Below are 16,715 nucleotides of genomic sequence, written 5' to 3' on the forward strand. Positions count from 1 at the left end.
AACCAGAAATCTTTCCGGCTCCTTCCAGAATGCTAATTGTAGCAGCAAGCAGGAGGGACGCCCCCCTTTGCCTGAGTGCTAAGGCAGCACTGACTTCAAGTTAAGAACTGCAGTGGTACATTTGAAAAATAGGTATTGTGTATTTCCAGATCCAGACATTAGAAAAAGTGTATATATAAAAACACAGATCAGAGAGAGCTACTGGGAAAACAAGTACAACTGCTTTTCTTTGTAACACTTTCTCAGGGCTGCAGGAGGTTCAGAGTTACTGCAATGGTGAATATAAAACAGTGATTCCAGAGTCTCACACTATAGAAAACCTTATAAGGGGTGGGGGGGTTGAGGGAAGGGAAAGGAGAAATTCACAATGTGCTTTGTTTTAAATACATATTTACATGATTCATGGTCAATTTCAGAAGTGATCATTTAAAAAAGTTCCTACACAATGTAAAAAATGCAACATTTCTCCCATCAAAGTGGTTTCAACCTTTGTTGCTCATTACAAAATTAGATATTTATTTGCAAACGTCTAAAAAATAAGTGTGGGGTTCCCCCCCACTGTTAAACTTTACAAATAGAAAGTGGTGTAACTGGTATCAACCCCCCAGCAGAGAAAACCCAGCTCTTCTGGACTCTTTCTACATGAGGGAGAACACTCAAAAGAGGTCCCGCTTCACTGTGCGATTCCAGTCCCAGTGCGAACATTCAAACTTTGGCCTTTTGTCAGCTCCCACCTGTTTTTTGTCCTTGGCTAAAACCAGGAAGATTTAAACATGTCAGGAATCCCCACCATCAGATGGCAAAATCTTCATGGTCTGGAGGGCTAAAGGCGGCTGCACGGAGTATGTCCAAGGAATTGACTAAGATCAGGGTTCCTGTTAAATGTTTCCAGCGCTTGGTGATGGGGTTCTTCATCTTATCCAGCCCTATGTGCAGCTCCTGGATGACATCTCGGTAGCTATCTCCAATCTGGTTGCTCCAGGTTAGCAGAAAGTCGTAGGCTGGTTTCCACATGGCCTGTGTTCCATGCCGGAGAGACAAAAAGAGAAAGCAAACCCCAACAGAATTGAGAGATCTGTTCTTGTTACTTAGACTAGACACTGCTCTGCTACAGAAACGAAGCAGTTTGCTGGGAATTTCTGTGGCTGCTTCGGGGCACAGGGATGGCAATACTAGAAGAGGCTCTGGCCCAGCTGAATGCTTTGGAGAACACACAACACTGGAGCGGGATATTTGCCCATCCCGCAAAGGGCTTACGTCCATCCCGATTCATAGGGCCCTACCAAATTCACGGTCCATTCTGGTCAATTTCACGGTCATAGGATTTTAAAAGTTGTAAAATCATGCTTTCAGCTATTTCAATCTGAAATTTCAGGAGATTGTAATTGTAGGGGTCCTGACCCTGAAATGAGTTGTGTGGTGGGAGTCGCAAGGTTAGTGTATGGGGCTTTGCGGTACTGCTACCCTTACTTCTGAGCTGCTGGTGCTGCCTTCAGAGCTGGCAGCTGGAGAGCAGTGGCTGCAGGCCGGGAGCCCAGCTCTGAAGGCAGAGACGCTGCCAGCAGCAATGTAGAAGGACGGACGGCCTGGTGTGGGACAGCCACCCTTACTTCTGCGCTGCTGCCTGCAGAGCTGGGCCCTCAGTCAGCAGCCGCCGCTCTCCGGCCACCCGGTTCTGAAGGCAGCAGTGCAGAACATTGGCAATACCGCCCCCCCTCCCCGCCCCCGCCTAAAATAACCTTGTGACACCTCGCAACTCCCTTTTGGGTCAGGACACACAATTTGAGAAACTCTGGTCTCCCCCCGTGAAATCTGTATAGTATAGGGTAAAAGCACACAAAAGACCAGATTTCACGGTCTGTGATGCGTTGTTCACAGCTGTGAATTTGGTAGGGCCCTACCTATTCAGCAAGGGACTTGCACACATTCAGCTTCAAGCAAGTGTTTAAATTAGGGCTGTCAAGCAATTAAAAAAATTAATCGCACGATTAATCGCACTGTTAATAGACAGGTTTCAGAGTAACAGCCGTGTTAGTCTGTATTCGCAAAAAGAAAAGGAGGACTTGTGGCACCTTAGAGACTAACCAATTTATTTGAGCATGAGTTTTCGTGAGCTACAGCTCACTTCATCGGATGCATACCGTGGAAACTGCAGCAGACTTTATATATACACAGAGAATATGAAACAATACCTCCTCCCACCCCACTGTCCTGCTGGTAATAGCTTATCTAAAGTGATCATCAGGTTGGGCCATTTCCAGCACAAATCCAGGTTTTCTCACCCTCCACCCCCCCACACAAATTCACTCTCCTGCTGGCGATAGCCCATCCAAAGTGACAACTCTTTACACAATGTGCATGATAATCAAGTTGGGCCATTTCCTGCACAAATCCAGGTTCTCTCACCCCCCTCCCAAAAACCACACACACAAACTCACTATCCTGCTGGTAATAGCTCATCCAAAGTGACCATTCTCCCTACAATGTGCATGATAATCAAGGTGGGCCATTTCCAGCACAAATGGCCCACCTTGATTATCATGCACATTGTAGGGAGAATGGTCACTTTGGATGAGCTATTACCAGCAGGAGAGTGAATTTGTGTGGGGAGGTGGAGGGTGAGAAAACCTGGATTTGTGCTGGAAATGGCCCAACCTGATGATCACTTTAGATAAGCTATTACCAGCAGGACAGTGGGGTGGGAGGAGGTATTGTTTCATATTCTCTGTGTATATATAAAGTCTGCTGCAGTTTCCACGGTATGCCTCCGATGAAGTGAGCTGTAGCTCACGAAAGCTCATGCTCAAATAAATTGGTTAGTCTCTAAGGTGCCACAAGTACTCCTTTTCTTTTTACTGTTAATAGAATATCATTTATTTAAATATTTATGGATGTTTTCTTCATTTTCAAATATATTGATTTCAATTACAAAGAACACAAAGCGTACAGTACTCACTTTATATTTATTTTTATTACAAATATTTGTGCTATAAAAACAAAAGAATTCACCTCATACTAGTACTGTAATACAATCTCTATCATGAAAGTTGAACTTACAGATGTAGAATTATGTACAAAAAAACTGCATTTAAAAATAAAACAACGTAAAACTTTAGAGTCTACAAAAGTCCATTCAGTCCTACTTCTTGTTCAGTCAGTCACTCAGACAAACAAGTTTGTTTACATTTGCAGGAGATAATGCTGCCCGCTTCTTGTTTACAATGTCACCTGAAAGTGAGAACAGGTGTTCACATGGCACTGTTGTAGCCAGCGTCACAAGATATTTATATGCTAGATTCGCTAAAGATACATATGTCCCTTCATGCTTCGCAACCACTATTCTAAAGGGCATGCTTCCATGCTAATGAGACATTCTGCTCAATAACAATCCAAAATAGTGCAGATGGACGCATGTTCATTTTTATCATCATGAGTCAGATGCCACCAGCAGAAGGTTGTTTTTGCTGGTTCAGGTTCTGTGGTTTCCGCGTAGGAGTGTTGCTCTTTTAAGACTTCTGAGCACATGATCCGTACCTCATCATCCCTCTCAGATTTTGGACAGCACTTCAGATTCTTAAACCTTGGGTTGAGTGCTGTATCTATTTTTAGAAATCTCACATTGGTATCTTCTTTGCGTTTTGTGAAATCTGCAGTGAAAGTGTTCTTAAAATGAACAACATGTGCAGGGTCATCATCTGAGACTGCTAGAACATGAAATATATGGCAGAGTGCAGCTAAAACAGAGCAGGAGATTGACTGAACTCCTTGGGGTAGAATAGTATAATTTAATGAACGCTTTTTTTGTTTTTAACGAGTATCATCAGCATGGAAGCAGGTCCTCGGAATGGTGGCTGAAGCATGAAGGGACGAACGAATGTTTAGCATATCTGGCACATAAACTTGCAATGCCAGCTACAAACATGCAGTGCGAACGCCTGTTGTCACTTTCAGGTGACATTGTAAATAAGAAGCAGGAGGTATTATGTCCCGTAAATGTAAACAAACTTGTTTGACTTATCAGTTGGCTGAACAAGAAGTAGGACTGAGTGGACTTGTAAGCTCTAAAGTTTTACATTGTTTTGGAGTGCAGTTATGTTTATAACAAAAAAAAAATCTGCATTTGTAAGTTCCACTTTCACAACAGAAAGAAAAGGAGTACTTGTGGCACCTTAGAGACTAACAAATTTATTTGAGCATAAGCTTTTGTGGGCTACAGCCCACTTCATCAGATGCATAGATGGAACATATAGAAAGAAGAAATATATACATACAGAGAACATGAAAAGGTGGAAGTTGCCATACCAACTCTAAGAGGCTAATTAATTAAGATGAGCTATTAGCAGGAGGAGGAAAAAAAACTTTTGTAATGGTTATCAAGATGGCCCATTTCAGACAGTTGACAAGAAGGTATGAGGATACTTAACATAGACTCACAGAATATCAGGGTCGGAAGGGACTTCAGGAGGTCATCTAGTCCAATCCCCTGATCAAAGCAGGACCAATCCCCAATTAAATCATCCCAGCCAGGGCTTTGTCAAGCCTGACCTTAAAAACCTTCAAAGGAAGAAGATTCCACCACCTCCCTGGATAACGCATTCCAGTTCTTCACCACCCTCCTAGTGAAAAAGTTTTTCCTAATATCCAACCTAAACCTCCCCCACTGCAACTTGAGACCATTACTCCTTGTTCGGTCATCTGCTAGCACTCAGAACAGTCTAGATCCATCCTCTTTGGTACCCCCTTTCAGGTAGTTGAAAGCAGCTATCAAATCCCCCCTCATTCTTCTCTTCCGCAGACTAAACAATCCCAGTTCCCTCAGCTTCTCCTCATAAGTCATGTGTTCCAGACCCCTAATCATTTTTGTTGCCCTCCGCTGGACTCTCTCCAATTTTTCCACATCCTTCTTGTAGTGTGGGACCCAAAACTGGACACAGTACTCCAGATGAGGCCTCACCAATGTCGAATAGAGGGGAACGATCACGTCCCTCAATCTGCTGGCAATGCCCCTCCTTATACATCCCAAAATGCCATTGGCCTTCTTGGCAACAAGGGCACACTGTTGACTCATATCCAGCTTCTCGTCCACTGTAACCCCTAGGTTCTTTTCTGCAGAACTGTTGCCGAGCCATTTGGTCCCTAGTCTGTAGCGGTGCATGGGATTCTTCTGTCCTAAATGCAGGACTCTGCACTTGTCCTTGTTGAACCTCATCAGATTTCTTTTGGCCCAATCCTCCAATTTGTCTAGGTCCCTCTGTATCCTATCCCTACCCTCCAGCGTATCTACCTCTCCTCCCAGTTTAGTGTCATCTGCAAACTTGCTGAGAGTGCAATCCACGCCATCCTCCAGATCATTAATGAAGATACTGAACAAAACCGGCCCGAGGACCAACCCTTGGGGCACTCCGCTTGATACCGGCTGCCAACTAGACATGAAGCCATTGACCACTACCCGTTGAGCCTGATGATATAGCCAGCTTTCTATCCATCTTCTAGTCCATTCATCCAGCCCGTACTTCTTTAACTTGCTGGCAAGATGTGGCAAAATAGATTCAAAACACGGGAAAATAGATTCAATTGATTCATCTTGATTATCACTACAAAAGATTTTTTTCTCCTGCTGATAATAGCTCATCTTAATTAATTAGCCTCTTACAGTTGGTATGGCAACTTCCACCTTTTCATGTTCTCTGTATGTGTATATATATATCTTCTTACTATATGTTCCATTCTATGCATCCGATGAAGTGAGCTGTAGCTCATGAAAGCTTATGCTCAAATGAATTGGTTAGTCTCTAAGGTGCCACAAGTACTCCTGTTCTTTTTGCGGATACAGACGAACACGGCTGCTACTCTGAAATCTTTCAGAACAGAGATTGCACACTACAATACTTGTATGAGATGAACTGAAAAATACTATTTCTTTGGTTTATTTTACAGTGCAAATATTTGTAATAAAAATAATAAAGTGAGCACTGTACACCTTGTATTCTGTGTTGTAATAGAAATCAATATATTTGAAAAAGTAGAAAAAAATCCAAAACATTTAATACATTTCAATTGGTATTCTATTGCTGAATTTTTTTTAATCACAATGTTTTTTTTTTGAGTTAATTGCGTGAGTTAACTGCGATTACTCGACAGCCCTGGTTTAAATGCCATCAACTTCAGTGAGGCTCAAGCCTGCGCTTTGCTGAATCAGGGCCCAAGTCCAGAGTCAGGCTGTTTGCTCATCAGCTCGTGATGCTTCATAGCAAGGCGACCCTGCTGCTGCCAGAACCCTGCAGCACGCCCAGCCAAGCTGTGCAAAGCTGGACCCGTGGGGAAGAGGATGACGGCTAGAGGCCTGCCGTGGTCAGATCTCAGCCCAGCATACTGATCCCTATTTCCCCTAACAAAATGTGAACAATGAACCCAACAAGAGCCCCCGGTTTGGGGAAAAACCTCAGCTCAAGCCAGAGGGCAGCATAAGAGAGTGGGTCAAAAGTTATTCAAACTGAAGTGACCCCAGGATTTCAGTCAGTCATTGAGGTGCTATTTCTTTTTAAAGGAGCAGCAGAGAGATGATTGAAACTGACCAGCGTCCAGCCCACCCCAAACCAAAACCACCCTGTGAGATGTGAGTACTGAGTCTACACTGGCGGGTTCATTGCTCCACTCCCATAGAGGTGTGGGGGGGGGGGGGGGGGGGGGGGAGGGTGTGAGTGTCAATCAGGGCATCACAAGCCATCAGCAGAAACACACTGTGATTTGCCTCCCTTTCAGAAAGGGAAAATTCGACAATTGTGAAGAGGAAACACTCGCTCCCCCTGCTGGCAGCTTCTCAGACTCAAAGACCAATGGAGCTTCTTCTCTAGGGGCCACTTTCAGGCACACTTACCTCTCCCGATGGGAAGGAACCTTGCTCTGGCTTGCCATCGCCAAAGGAGCGTTCTTATTTGCTGACACCTCAGCCAAAAAAACAAAAAAGGCAGCCGAAACCAGGCTATTGCACACCACTAGTCACACTGCAGGGCTTTAAGGGATTTTAAAATCTAGTCTCACCTCACTGTCCACCACTCCATTCCTGTCTCGGTGGGGGGCTTCATAGGCATCCATCTGTTGTTTGGAGACCTTGGCTAGCTTCTCTGCCAGCTCCCTCCAGCGCTGAGCCACTTCCACGGCCGTGGTCAGGAGCACAAAGTCCTGAATGAGCCTGACGACCAGCCCCTGGCAGTCCATTTTCAGCAAGGCCTGAGAGAAGACAGAGCAAACCAAGTAAAGGTCAGCTACAGTCCCAGGGTTTCATCTTCTAGTAGCCACAGACTGTGTTCTTCTGGCACTCTAGCCTAGCAACGGCTGAGAACAGTGACAACTCATTTCTACAATGACAGCAGCACTTCCTTCTTTGCTCTCAAACACAGAGGTGATAAAGCCTGTGAGAGAAGGAAGCCAAGGCCATCCCTACCAAAATCCAACTCAGTCTCCCCTTCTCTGAAACCCAGCAGCAAGGCAAGTCTTGCATTCCCCTTTCTGGCTGCATGGCTGGTTAAACAACCCCATCTGTGTACACAGGGAAATCTCTTTAATCATTAACTCCCCTCCCCCATACAACAGGTGGTGAAATACGGTCACTGGACCTGCGGGAAGAATTATCTCATTAAGTGGTTTCAGAGTAGCAGCCGTGTCATTATGCAAGGCACTGCATTTAGCCGTATGGAGTGGAAATCTATCAACTTCATGAACAAACTTGTACAGATACAGACAGACATCATCTTCCTTTCCAAATGCAAACAGATGGACATCGTACCAAAAGGACTGAAGGTAAAAAATCCATTACAATCTACATACCACACAGACTATGTTGACAGCTTGCGTCACACGCTCTCAAAGAAACTACGGAACCACCGGATCAACATCCTCTACAGCAAACGGGGAAAGATTAAGAATGAGCTCTCAAAACTGGATACTCTCATAAAAAAACAACCTTCGACACAAACTTCCTCGTGGCTGGACTTTACTAAAACTAGACAAGCCATTTACAACACAAACTTTGCTTCTCTACAAAAGAAAAAGGACACTAAATTATCTAAATTACTACATGCCACAAGGGGCCACAGCAATGGTTTCCTTAACCCACCCAGCAATATTGTTAATCTATCCAACGATATTCTTAAACCAGCAGAAGAATCTGTCCTATCTCGGGGCCTCTTCTTCTGCCCCTCCACTCCCACGAACATGATACAGTTCTGTGGTGACCTAGAAGCCTATTTTCGACGTCTCCACCTCAAGGAATATTCCCAACACACCTCCGAACAACATACTAATCCACAGAGACCTTCCTACCAACACTACAAAAAGAAGAATTCTAGGTGGACTCCTCCTGAAAGTCGAAACAGCAGACTGGACTTCTACATAGAGTGCTTCCGCCGATGTGCATGGGCTGAAATTGTGGAAAAGCAGCATCACTTGCCCCATAACCTCAGCCGTGCGGAACACAATGCCATCCACAGCCTCAGAAACAACTCTGACATCATAATCAAAAAGGCTGACAAAGGAGGTGCTGTTGTCATCATGAATAAGTCAGAATATGAACAAGAGGCTGCTCGGCAGCTCTCCAACACCACTTTCTACAAGCCATTACCCTTTGATCCCACTGAGGGTTACCAAAAGAAACTACAGCATTTGCTCAAGAAACTCCCTGAAAAAGCACAGGAACAAATTCGCACAGACGCACCCCTGGAACTTCGACCTGGGTTATTCTGTTACCCAAGATCCATAAACCTAGAAATCGTGGTCGCCCCATCATCTCAGGCATTGGCACCCTGACAGCAGGATTGTCTGGCTATGTAGACTGCCTCCTCAGGCCCTACGCTACCAGCACTCCCAGCTATCTTCGAGACACCACTGACTTCCTGAGGAAACTACAATCCATCGGTGATCTTCCTGAAAACACCATCCTGGCCACTATGGATGTAGAAGCCCTCTACACCAACATTCCACACAAAGATGGACTACAAGCCGTCAGGAACACTATCCCCAATAATGTCACAGCAAACCTGGTGGCTGAACTTTGTGACTTTGTCCTTACCCATAACTATTTTACATTTGGGGACAATGTATACCTTCAGATCAGTGGCACTGCAGTATGCCAACATTTTTATAGCTGACTTAGAACAACGCTTCCTCAGCTCTCATCCCCTAATGCCCCTACTCTACTTGCGCTATATTGATGACATCTTCATCATCTGGACCCATGGAAAAGAAGCCCTTGAGGAACTCCACCATGATTTCAACAATTTCCTTCCCACCATCAACCTCAGCCTGGACCAGTCTACACAAGAGATCCACTTCCTGGTTACTACAGTGCTAATAAGTGATGGTTACATAAACTCCACCCTATACCGGAAACCTACTGACTGCTACTCCTACCTACATGCCTCCAGCTTTCACCCAGACCACACCACACTATCCATTGTCTACAGCCAAGCTCTACGATACAACCGCATTTGCTCCAACCCCTCAGACAGAGACAAACACCTACAAGATCTCTACCAAGCATTCTTACAACTACAATACCCACCTGCTGAAGTGAAGAAACAGACTGACAGAGCCAGAAGGGTACCCAGAAGTCACCTACTACAGGACAGGCCCAACAAAGAAAGTAACAGAACGCCACTAGCCGTCACCTTCAGCCCCCAACTAAAACCTCTCCAACGCATCATCAAGGATCTACAACCTATCCTGAAGGATGACCCATCACTCTCACAAATCTTGGGAGACAGGCCAGTCCTTGCCTACAGACAGCCCCCCAACCTGAAGCAAAATACTCACCAGCAAGCACACAGCACACAACAGAACCACTAATCCAGGAACCTATCCTTGCAACAAAGCCGGTTGCCAACTGTGCCCACATATCTATTCAGGGGACATCATCATAGGGCCTAATCACATCAGCGACACTGTCAGAGGCTCGTTCACCTGCACATCTACCAATGTGATATATGCCATCATGTGCCAGCAATGCCCCTCTGCCATGTACATTGGTCAAACTGGACAGTCTCTATGTAAAAGAATAAATGGACACAAATCAGATGTCAAGAATTATAACATTCATAAACCAGTCGGAGAACACTTCAATCCCTCTGGTCACTCGATTTCTGATCTCCAAGTGAGTATCCTTCAACAAAAAAACTTCCAAAACAGACTCCAAGGAGAGACTGCTGAATTGGAATTAATTTGCAAATTGGATACAATTAACTTAGGCTTGAATAGAGACTGGCAGTGCTTGAGTCATTATACTAAGTGAAACTATTTCCCCTTGTTTCTTCCTCCTCTCCCCCCCCCCCCCCCCCCACTGTTCCTCAGACATTCTTGTTAACTCCTGGAAATGCGCTGGAAATGGCCCACCTTGATTATCACTTCAAAAGGTTTTCTCTCCCCCCACCCCACTCTCCTGCTGGTAACAGCTCATCTTAAGTGATCACTCTCCTTACAATGTATATTTTTTCATGGTCTGTCTGTGTGTATATATAAAATCTCCTCATTGTACTTTCCACTTTATGCATCCGATGAAGTGAGCTGTAGCTCACGAAAGCTTATGCTCAAATAAATTGGTTAGTCTCTAAGGTGCCACAAGTCCTCCTTTTCTCATTAAGTGGATAAAGCACTCTGCCTCGATTTTAGAGGCAGAGCTGGGTGCCAGATCTGCCAGGCAAATGCACTAAATATTTAGCTCCATACTGCAGTTTAAGCCTGTAAGAACTGAGAAAAATAGCAGCATGTAATAAAGATAATTAACTCAACATGGTCAAAATACATTGGGGTGATAGTGATAGAAGAACAGAACAAGGCTTTCACTACAGAGAAAAAGAGGGTACAAGGAATAAACGCACCCAGGTACTTGTTAATAACCAGAACATCTGCTAGCTAATAGCCGCATGCCAACGCCGAGAAGACTAGGTCTAGATCCGATGCCAGTGCCAGCCAGTTGCCTGGGCAAGTCAGAGATTTAGGTGGTGTGAAGGAAGCAGTCAGTCATTTTGCTGAGGACTCTGGCTCACGTTACATGGCTTTCATTCGGCACACACTAACTTTTTGTTCATGAGACTCGAAACTCTTTTAAGAGGAGAGTTTATTGATTTACAAGCTGTGATTTCTGAAAACCCTTCTCTGGGGTCGCTTCACCTAGGGACACTCTCCAGCCTCGCCAGTCTTTGACCAGTCCACAACGGACATTGAATGAATCCAGAATTCCAGTGACATTAAAGACTCAACACCATGTGACCTCAGCCTGGCTTTGCACAGGACTGAGCAAACAGGGATGCAACCTGCAGAAACCGGCCTGTAAGTGCCAAGTAGGACTCTTGCCCATGACATTCCAACTGGCCTAGGAAATTAAGGGCTTAAATAGTAATGAACAACATAGAATCACAGAATCGTAGGACTGGAAGGGACCTTGAGAGGTCATCTAGTCAGTCCCCTGCACTCATGGCAGGACTAAGTATTATCTTCTAGACCATCCCTGACAGGTGTTTGTCCAACCTGCTCTTAATCTCCAATGATGGAGATTCCACAACCTCCCTAGGCAATTGATTCCAGTGCTTAACCACTCTGACAGTTAGGAAGTTTTTCCTAATGTCCAACCTAAACCGCCCTTGCTGCAGTTTAAGCCCATTGCGTCTTGTCCTATCCTCAGAGGTTGAGAACAATTTACCTCCCTCCTCCTTGTAACAAAAACTGTAATGTCTCCTCTCAGTCTTCTCTTCTCCAGACTGAAACAAACCCAGTTTTTTCAATCTTCCCTCATAGGTCATGTTTTCTAGACCTTTAATCATTTCTGTTGGTCTTCTCTGGACTTTCTCCAATTTGTCCACCTCTTTCTTGAAATGTGGCGCCCAGAACTGGACACAATACTCCAGTTGAGGCTTAATCAGCGTGGAGCAGAGTGGAAGAATTACTTTCCGTGTCTTGCTTACAACACTCCCTCTAATACATCCCAGAATCATGTTTGCTTTTTTTTGCAACAGTGTTACACTGTTGACTCATATTTAGCTTGTGATCCATTATGACCCCAAGATCCCTTTCCGCAGTACTCCTTCCTAGGCAGTCATTTCCCATTTTGTATGTGTGCAACTGATTGTTCCTTCCTAACTGGAGTACTTTGCATTTGTCCTTATTGAACATAGAAATGACAGCCCGAATCAAACTTATGCTCCATCTAGTCCAGCATGCTGGCTGCAAAACTGGCCAGTACCAGTTGTTTCAGAGATTACACAATAACCCATTCATGGACAATTACCTACCTATGAGGAAAATCTCATCTTAGCCTCAGGCAGTTAGTGACTGATTTGTGCTCTGAAGTATGAGAGTTTATATCCCTTATTTACACAGGATTTAAAAAACGATTAACTGTAGATGAGAACATCCACCAGTGTCTAATCATTCTTTATGTCCTAAGCCCTTGGCCTCAGGGACATCTTGTGGCAGTGAGTTCCAATGGTTGTGTAAACATTCATTTCCTTTGCTCAGTTTTAAGGTTTGTTGCCTTTCAGATTCATTGGGTGCCCTCTGTTCTTGAGAGATAAAAGGCAGGTGTCTCGAGACAGGCAGAGTGAAGGTTGTGGTTCCAGAGCTACCCAACGCAGAACATGTCAAAGAACTTTAACAGGGACTCAGCTCAACAGTATCGGGAATACACACAATACTGGAAATGCACACAGACCGAAAGGGAGGCCAAGTGGATAAAATCCCCCAGCGGCATTTTAACTTAAACATGCTTGTATGTGAATGTGCTACAAGCAATAAAATACTTCCTCAAATTGCCAAAAGGTTTGTTTCCTTTGCATATTCAACCCCCATAACTACATCCCAAGGAGAAAATCATACTCCTGACACCATAGAGAACAGCACCCTAGGAAGAGAGAAAATTTATGTCTAGTTCCTAAGCTTTAAACTACCAAATCTCTCAGCGCGAAGTTCCCAGAGGCTCACATATTTATCACCTAAGAGTCTATCCTGCTCCCCCTGATAATCCCCCCTCCTGCCTGCCTGCCTTTTGAAATGAACCCTCTAGAAAGCAGCTACAGAGCACTTGCATTGTCTTGTTCTCTGGTAAGCAGAGGCAGAGGGAAGGAGGACTGCAATCAAGTTATGGGTGGGGAATTGCGTTAGCTCTTCTAACCAGAGCTCTCACTGTATTCCCGTATCAACAACGGAAGTAATAAACTCTTGTGTTAAGCAAACAAGGTAAGAAATGAAGGCGTATAAAACTTTATAAGTGTTATAAACTGCTCAGATAGGAGAGTGATGAGCTGCAGAAATATACTGGCATAACCTGCAGCGATGGGCTCGAACTCTGGAGCGACACTCTTATCAAGCCAATTGGGTCAGTGCCATCATTTCCCGAGGAAGATTTAAGACCGTCCCACAGGGGATTGGAACCAGCGTTTTCGCCTCCCGGCCATCTCCTGGAAACTGCCAAACAACAGTTCAAGCACAAATTCAGTACACTGAACAAGTGTGAACTGTAGTAGTTAACTAACAAACACGCCTACGGTCTCAGCTGAGAGAGCGCTCTCTCTGCATAATCACCTGTGTGCAGCGACCCCGGACGAGTCCTCTGCAGGCAGCAAACACGGGACTTCAGCATCCAAAGCAAGAGTGCCCTAGATCACGCAGCAGCTGATACAAGGAGAACGCCCCTCTCGCAGCCCATCCCTCCTCATGCACACTGTGCTTGTCACAGCACTCGGGGGTACACTCAGAGCCCAGGGCACGTGGTGTAGGGGGGCCAGGCTCTCTTCAGACGTGTTCCCAGAGTCCCTTGGCTAAGCAGCTGGGCTGCCCCTGCTGCCTTTCGGGCTCAGCAATCCCACCATTTCAGGGCCCAAAGGCCAGATCATTACCAGGGGCTCCGACTCTGCTGCTCCTCAATGCTGCAAATCAGCGAGGAAGGAAGAAAGCCTGGCTTAGCAGTGGCAAGGCTGAGTCACTAATTGCACTTGAACACAAGCATTTCGCTGTGTTTCCTAGACAATTTGAGTTAATTACATATGTACAAACACAGAAACTACCCAGTACTTAGCAAACACTGCAGCAAGCCACTCTGATCTCTTCTCCAAGCAATCCATGGCAGGGATGTTCAGGAGAAAAGATGCCTCGAGGAGGCAAAAGATTGCTGCCTCTTTATGTTTTAGTCATTTGAATGGATAGTTAAATCTAATGGCAAGCCACAAGCAGCGTGGGTTAAATGAAGTAGACATGCAGACTCTGAGAACTACCCAAAGACTCATTTACAGAGAAGTCATCATAAAGCCAAATTCATGAAATATTGAAAGAAAACAGTCCCCTCTTTTTACTATGCCATCTTATCTGTAAGCAGTCAAAATAGAATTTATTTATTTCTCTAAAAGTCTGGCTGGGAAAATGCTGTCTAGTTTGGCACAGGGACCAGTTATATATTGTACATGTAACCCTTCTGCCCGTCAGAGCTGATAGCAACAAGGGCCGGGTTCAGTATCTAGGGGTTCCGTTCCAGTAACGCAATGCAAAACCGGCTCGTGCCCCCACCCAGTGACCTGGGACAAACATATACCACCCCCTAAGAGGCAATACTTCCCCTCTTGCAAGCACAGAGTCTGAGTGTAGCAAAAGCCTTTTAATAACAGAGAGACAAGGTGGCATTATGTTGGGGAACCACCACCGACAGGATTCATAACACAAACCATGAGCAAAAACCCACCCCAAGCAAATTGGGCCGCATCCTTTCCTTTTGGTTCTTGAGTCCAGCAACCCAAAAACCACCCAAAGTCCCAAAAGCCCAACAACCCCAAAGTCTCTGTCCCTGGTCAGTGCAGCCTCAGAGTTCAAAAGTTTATCTGCAGAGTTTTACTTCCCAACCTTGGTGGAAATGGGGGGGGGGGGGGAGGGAGGGTTAATGGGCATCTTACGTGGTCCAAAGCTGACTGCCCCTTCTCTCTGCGGGACTCCGCTCTGCTCCACCAGCCGTCCCACAAGCCACTCCACAATATATCTTCAGCCCCCCCGCCCACTTAACACAACGCTCAGTGATTTCAGCTCTTTAGTGATTTCAGCTTGTAGCAGGGGAGCCTCTCTGCTGGTGCACCATTGGCCCAAAGTGAATTCAGCCCAGCAGCCTGTAACTAGACTCCTAGTGGAATCAAAACTAGCTCTGATATTCCACAGTGGAAAGAGGAGAAGATGCAATTGGCATGTAACGCCCTCACCAGGGGCCCATACCACCAGGCATTAATACCTGTCCCCAGCCTCTCTCAATTCGCTGGGTTTTGGAACCCATGACCCTTGCCTAACAAGTGTCTGCTTAGTTGATGGCGAGTCCCTCCATTGTAACAAAAGGCCAAGTACAGGTCCACTGTCCTTGATTCACATAATCAGAACAACAACAGTTTATTCTTCCTGCTCCAACAACAAAGAAACTGGGGCTCCTACAGCAGCCAAAGTGACCATCTAGGCGGGCTGGGTGTGCTTATGCAAATGAGATCAGCCCCTAAAGTTCTTTTCCACAATCCACCACAACTCACCACCAGATGTCAGGGTAGAGCTCATCCTGACTCTGCTTACATCCACATACACCCCCAGCGTGCACACCCATGGGTGCTTACACATCAATTAATGAAAATTAGTAAATTATTCTCTTACAGACAGCCATAATTACAATACTTGTTTTAGGGCGCCTGCGAAACTCCTTGCAACTGCAGATCTTAAACCAGTTTTTAAGTAAGAGGCATATTACTAATGTCTGTGGAGCCCACAGAATTCGCGGAAGGACTCCCTCTTCCTTGCAGGAGCATGCCACAGGATCTCAGCTTTTCTGGATGTTTCGAGCCTTCCTGGCAGGGAAAGAGACTTTTCCAGCTGAACTAAGAGTACATGGATGCCACCAAGTCTTAGGAGCAACCCAAAGCAATATGTATCTGAGAGGTGTGAACGGCCCCAATTCATCTCAGTGGATTAACTCTGAAACCTACGGACGATGATTGGAATATCCATGTCGCTCATGTCACCTCTGATCATTTTAGCAGAAACACCCATCTCAGGTACTTCTCCGCCAGCCCTGGATTGCTTCTCTCGGTGCTAAAACCCCAGCTGTCCCTTAACCAGCGGCAGCTTCACCCTCCCGCTACAGCTGGGATATTATGAGTTATAGATACAAAAAGGCACCAAAAGCGGAAAGTGTGAGGACAGATCAAAATATATAAAAAGTCAGCACAAACGTGCTGTTGTACTGAGGGTGCGAGTCACGAGCCCCTGATGTGAACATGGCTGAAAGCGAAGCCAGGCCAGGGCAGGAAAGTAAAGCCAACTGAAGACTTAGCGTTTACAAAAGGGGCTTGGAGTAGAGACAGAGAAGGGAGGGTGGGTGACCGAGAAAAGCAGCCACAATCCAAGTAGATGGGGTGATGGGTTGAAGAGAGAGAAGGGGATTATGGGACCAACCCCTGCCCCCACCTTGCCCCTTCTGCAGAATGCTGAAGGGAACGATGCAATAAGTGAAAGAACTTGATAGATTAAAAAGGAGACAAGAATTCTAATTTCCAGAGTCTGTCCAGCACTAAAACCAGACCAGGGCCATCAGGGCCCTGTAAATACCCTAGTAAATATGGCTGGGGATTCCCAGCCAGCGAAGGCAGCCCCCTTGGGCTGAATCCCAAGAGTGAATCGAAGCGGGTTCTGCTCTCTCTACGTGACCACTGTCC

General features: G+C 45.5%; 1 protein-coding gene across 8 annotated transcripts in view; it reads right to left on the minus strand.

The window, feature by feature from the left end:
- Positions 1–488: 488 nt before the first annotated feature.
- The window catches only part of SH3BP4 (SH3 domain binding protein 4), a 138,246-nt gene continuing 122,019 nt past the window's right edge, over positions 489–16,715 (minus strand). For all 8 annotated transcript variants that reach the window (XM_073306872.1, XM_073306873.1, XM_073306875.1 and 5 more), the window contains 2 exons: positions 7,042–7,230; positions 489–1,017 (listed from right to left, as the gene is read on the minus strand). In XM_073306872.1, coding sequence (XP_073162973.1) covers positions 793–1,017; positions 7,042–7,230 — 414 coding nt within the window. In that variant the 3' untranslated portion in view covers positions 489–792. The remainder of the gene's footprint in view (positions 1,018–7,041; positions 7,231–16,715) is intronic.

This window comes from Lepidochelys kempii, chromosome 11 (assembly GCF_965140285.1).
Source record: "Lepidochelys kempii isolate rLepKem1 chromosome 11, rLepKem1.hap1, whole genome shotgun sequence".
In the NCBI taxonomy this organism is placed as follows: Eukaryota; Metazoa; Chordata; order Testudines; family Cheloniidae; genus Lepidochelys; species Lepidochelys kempii.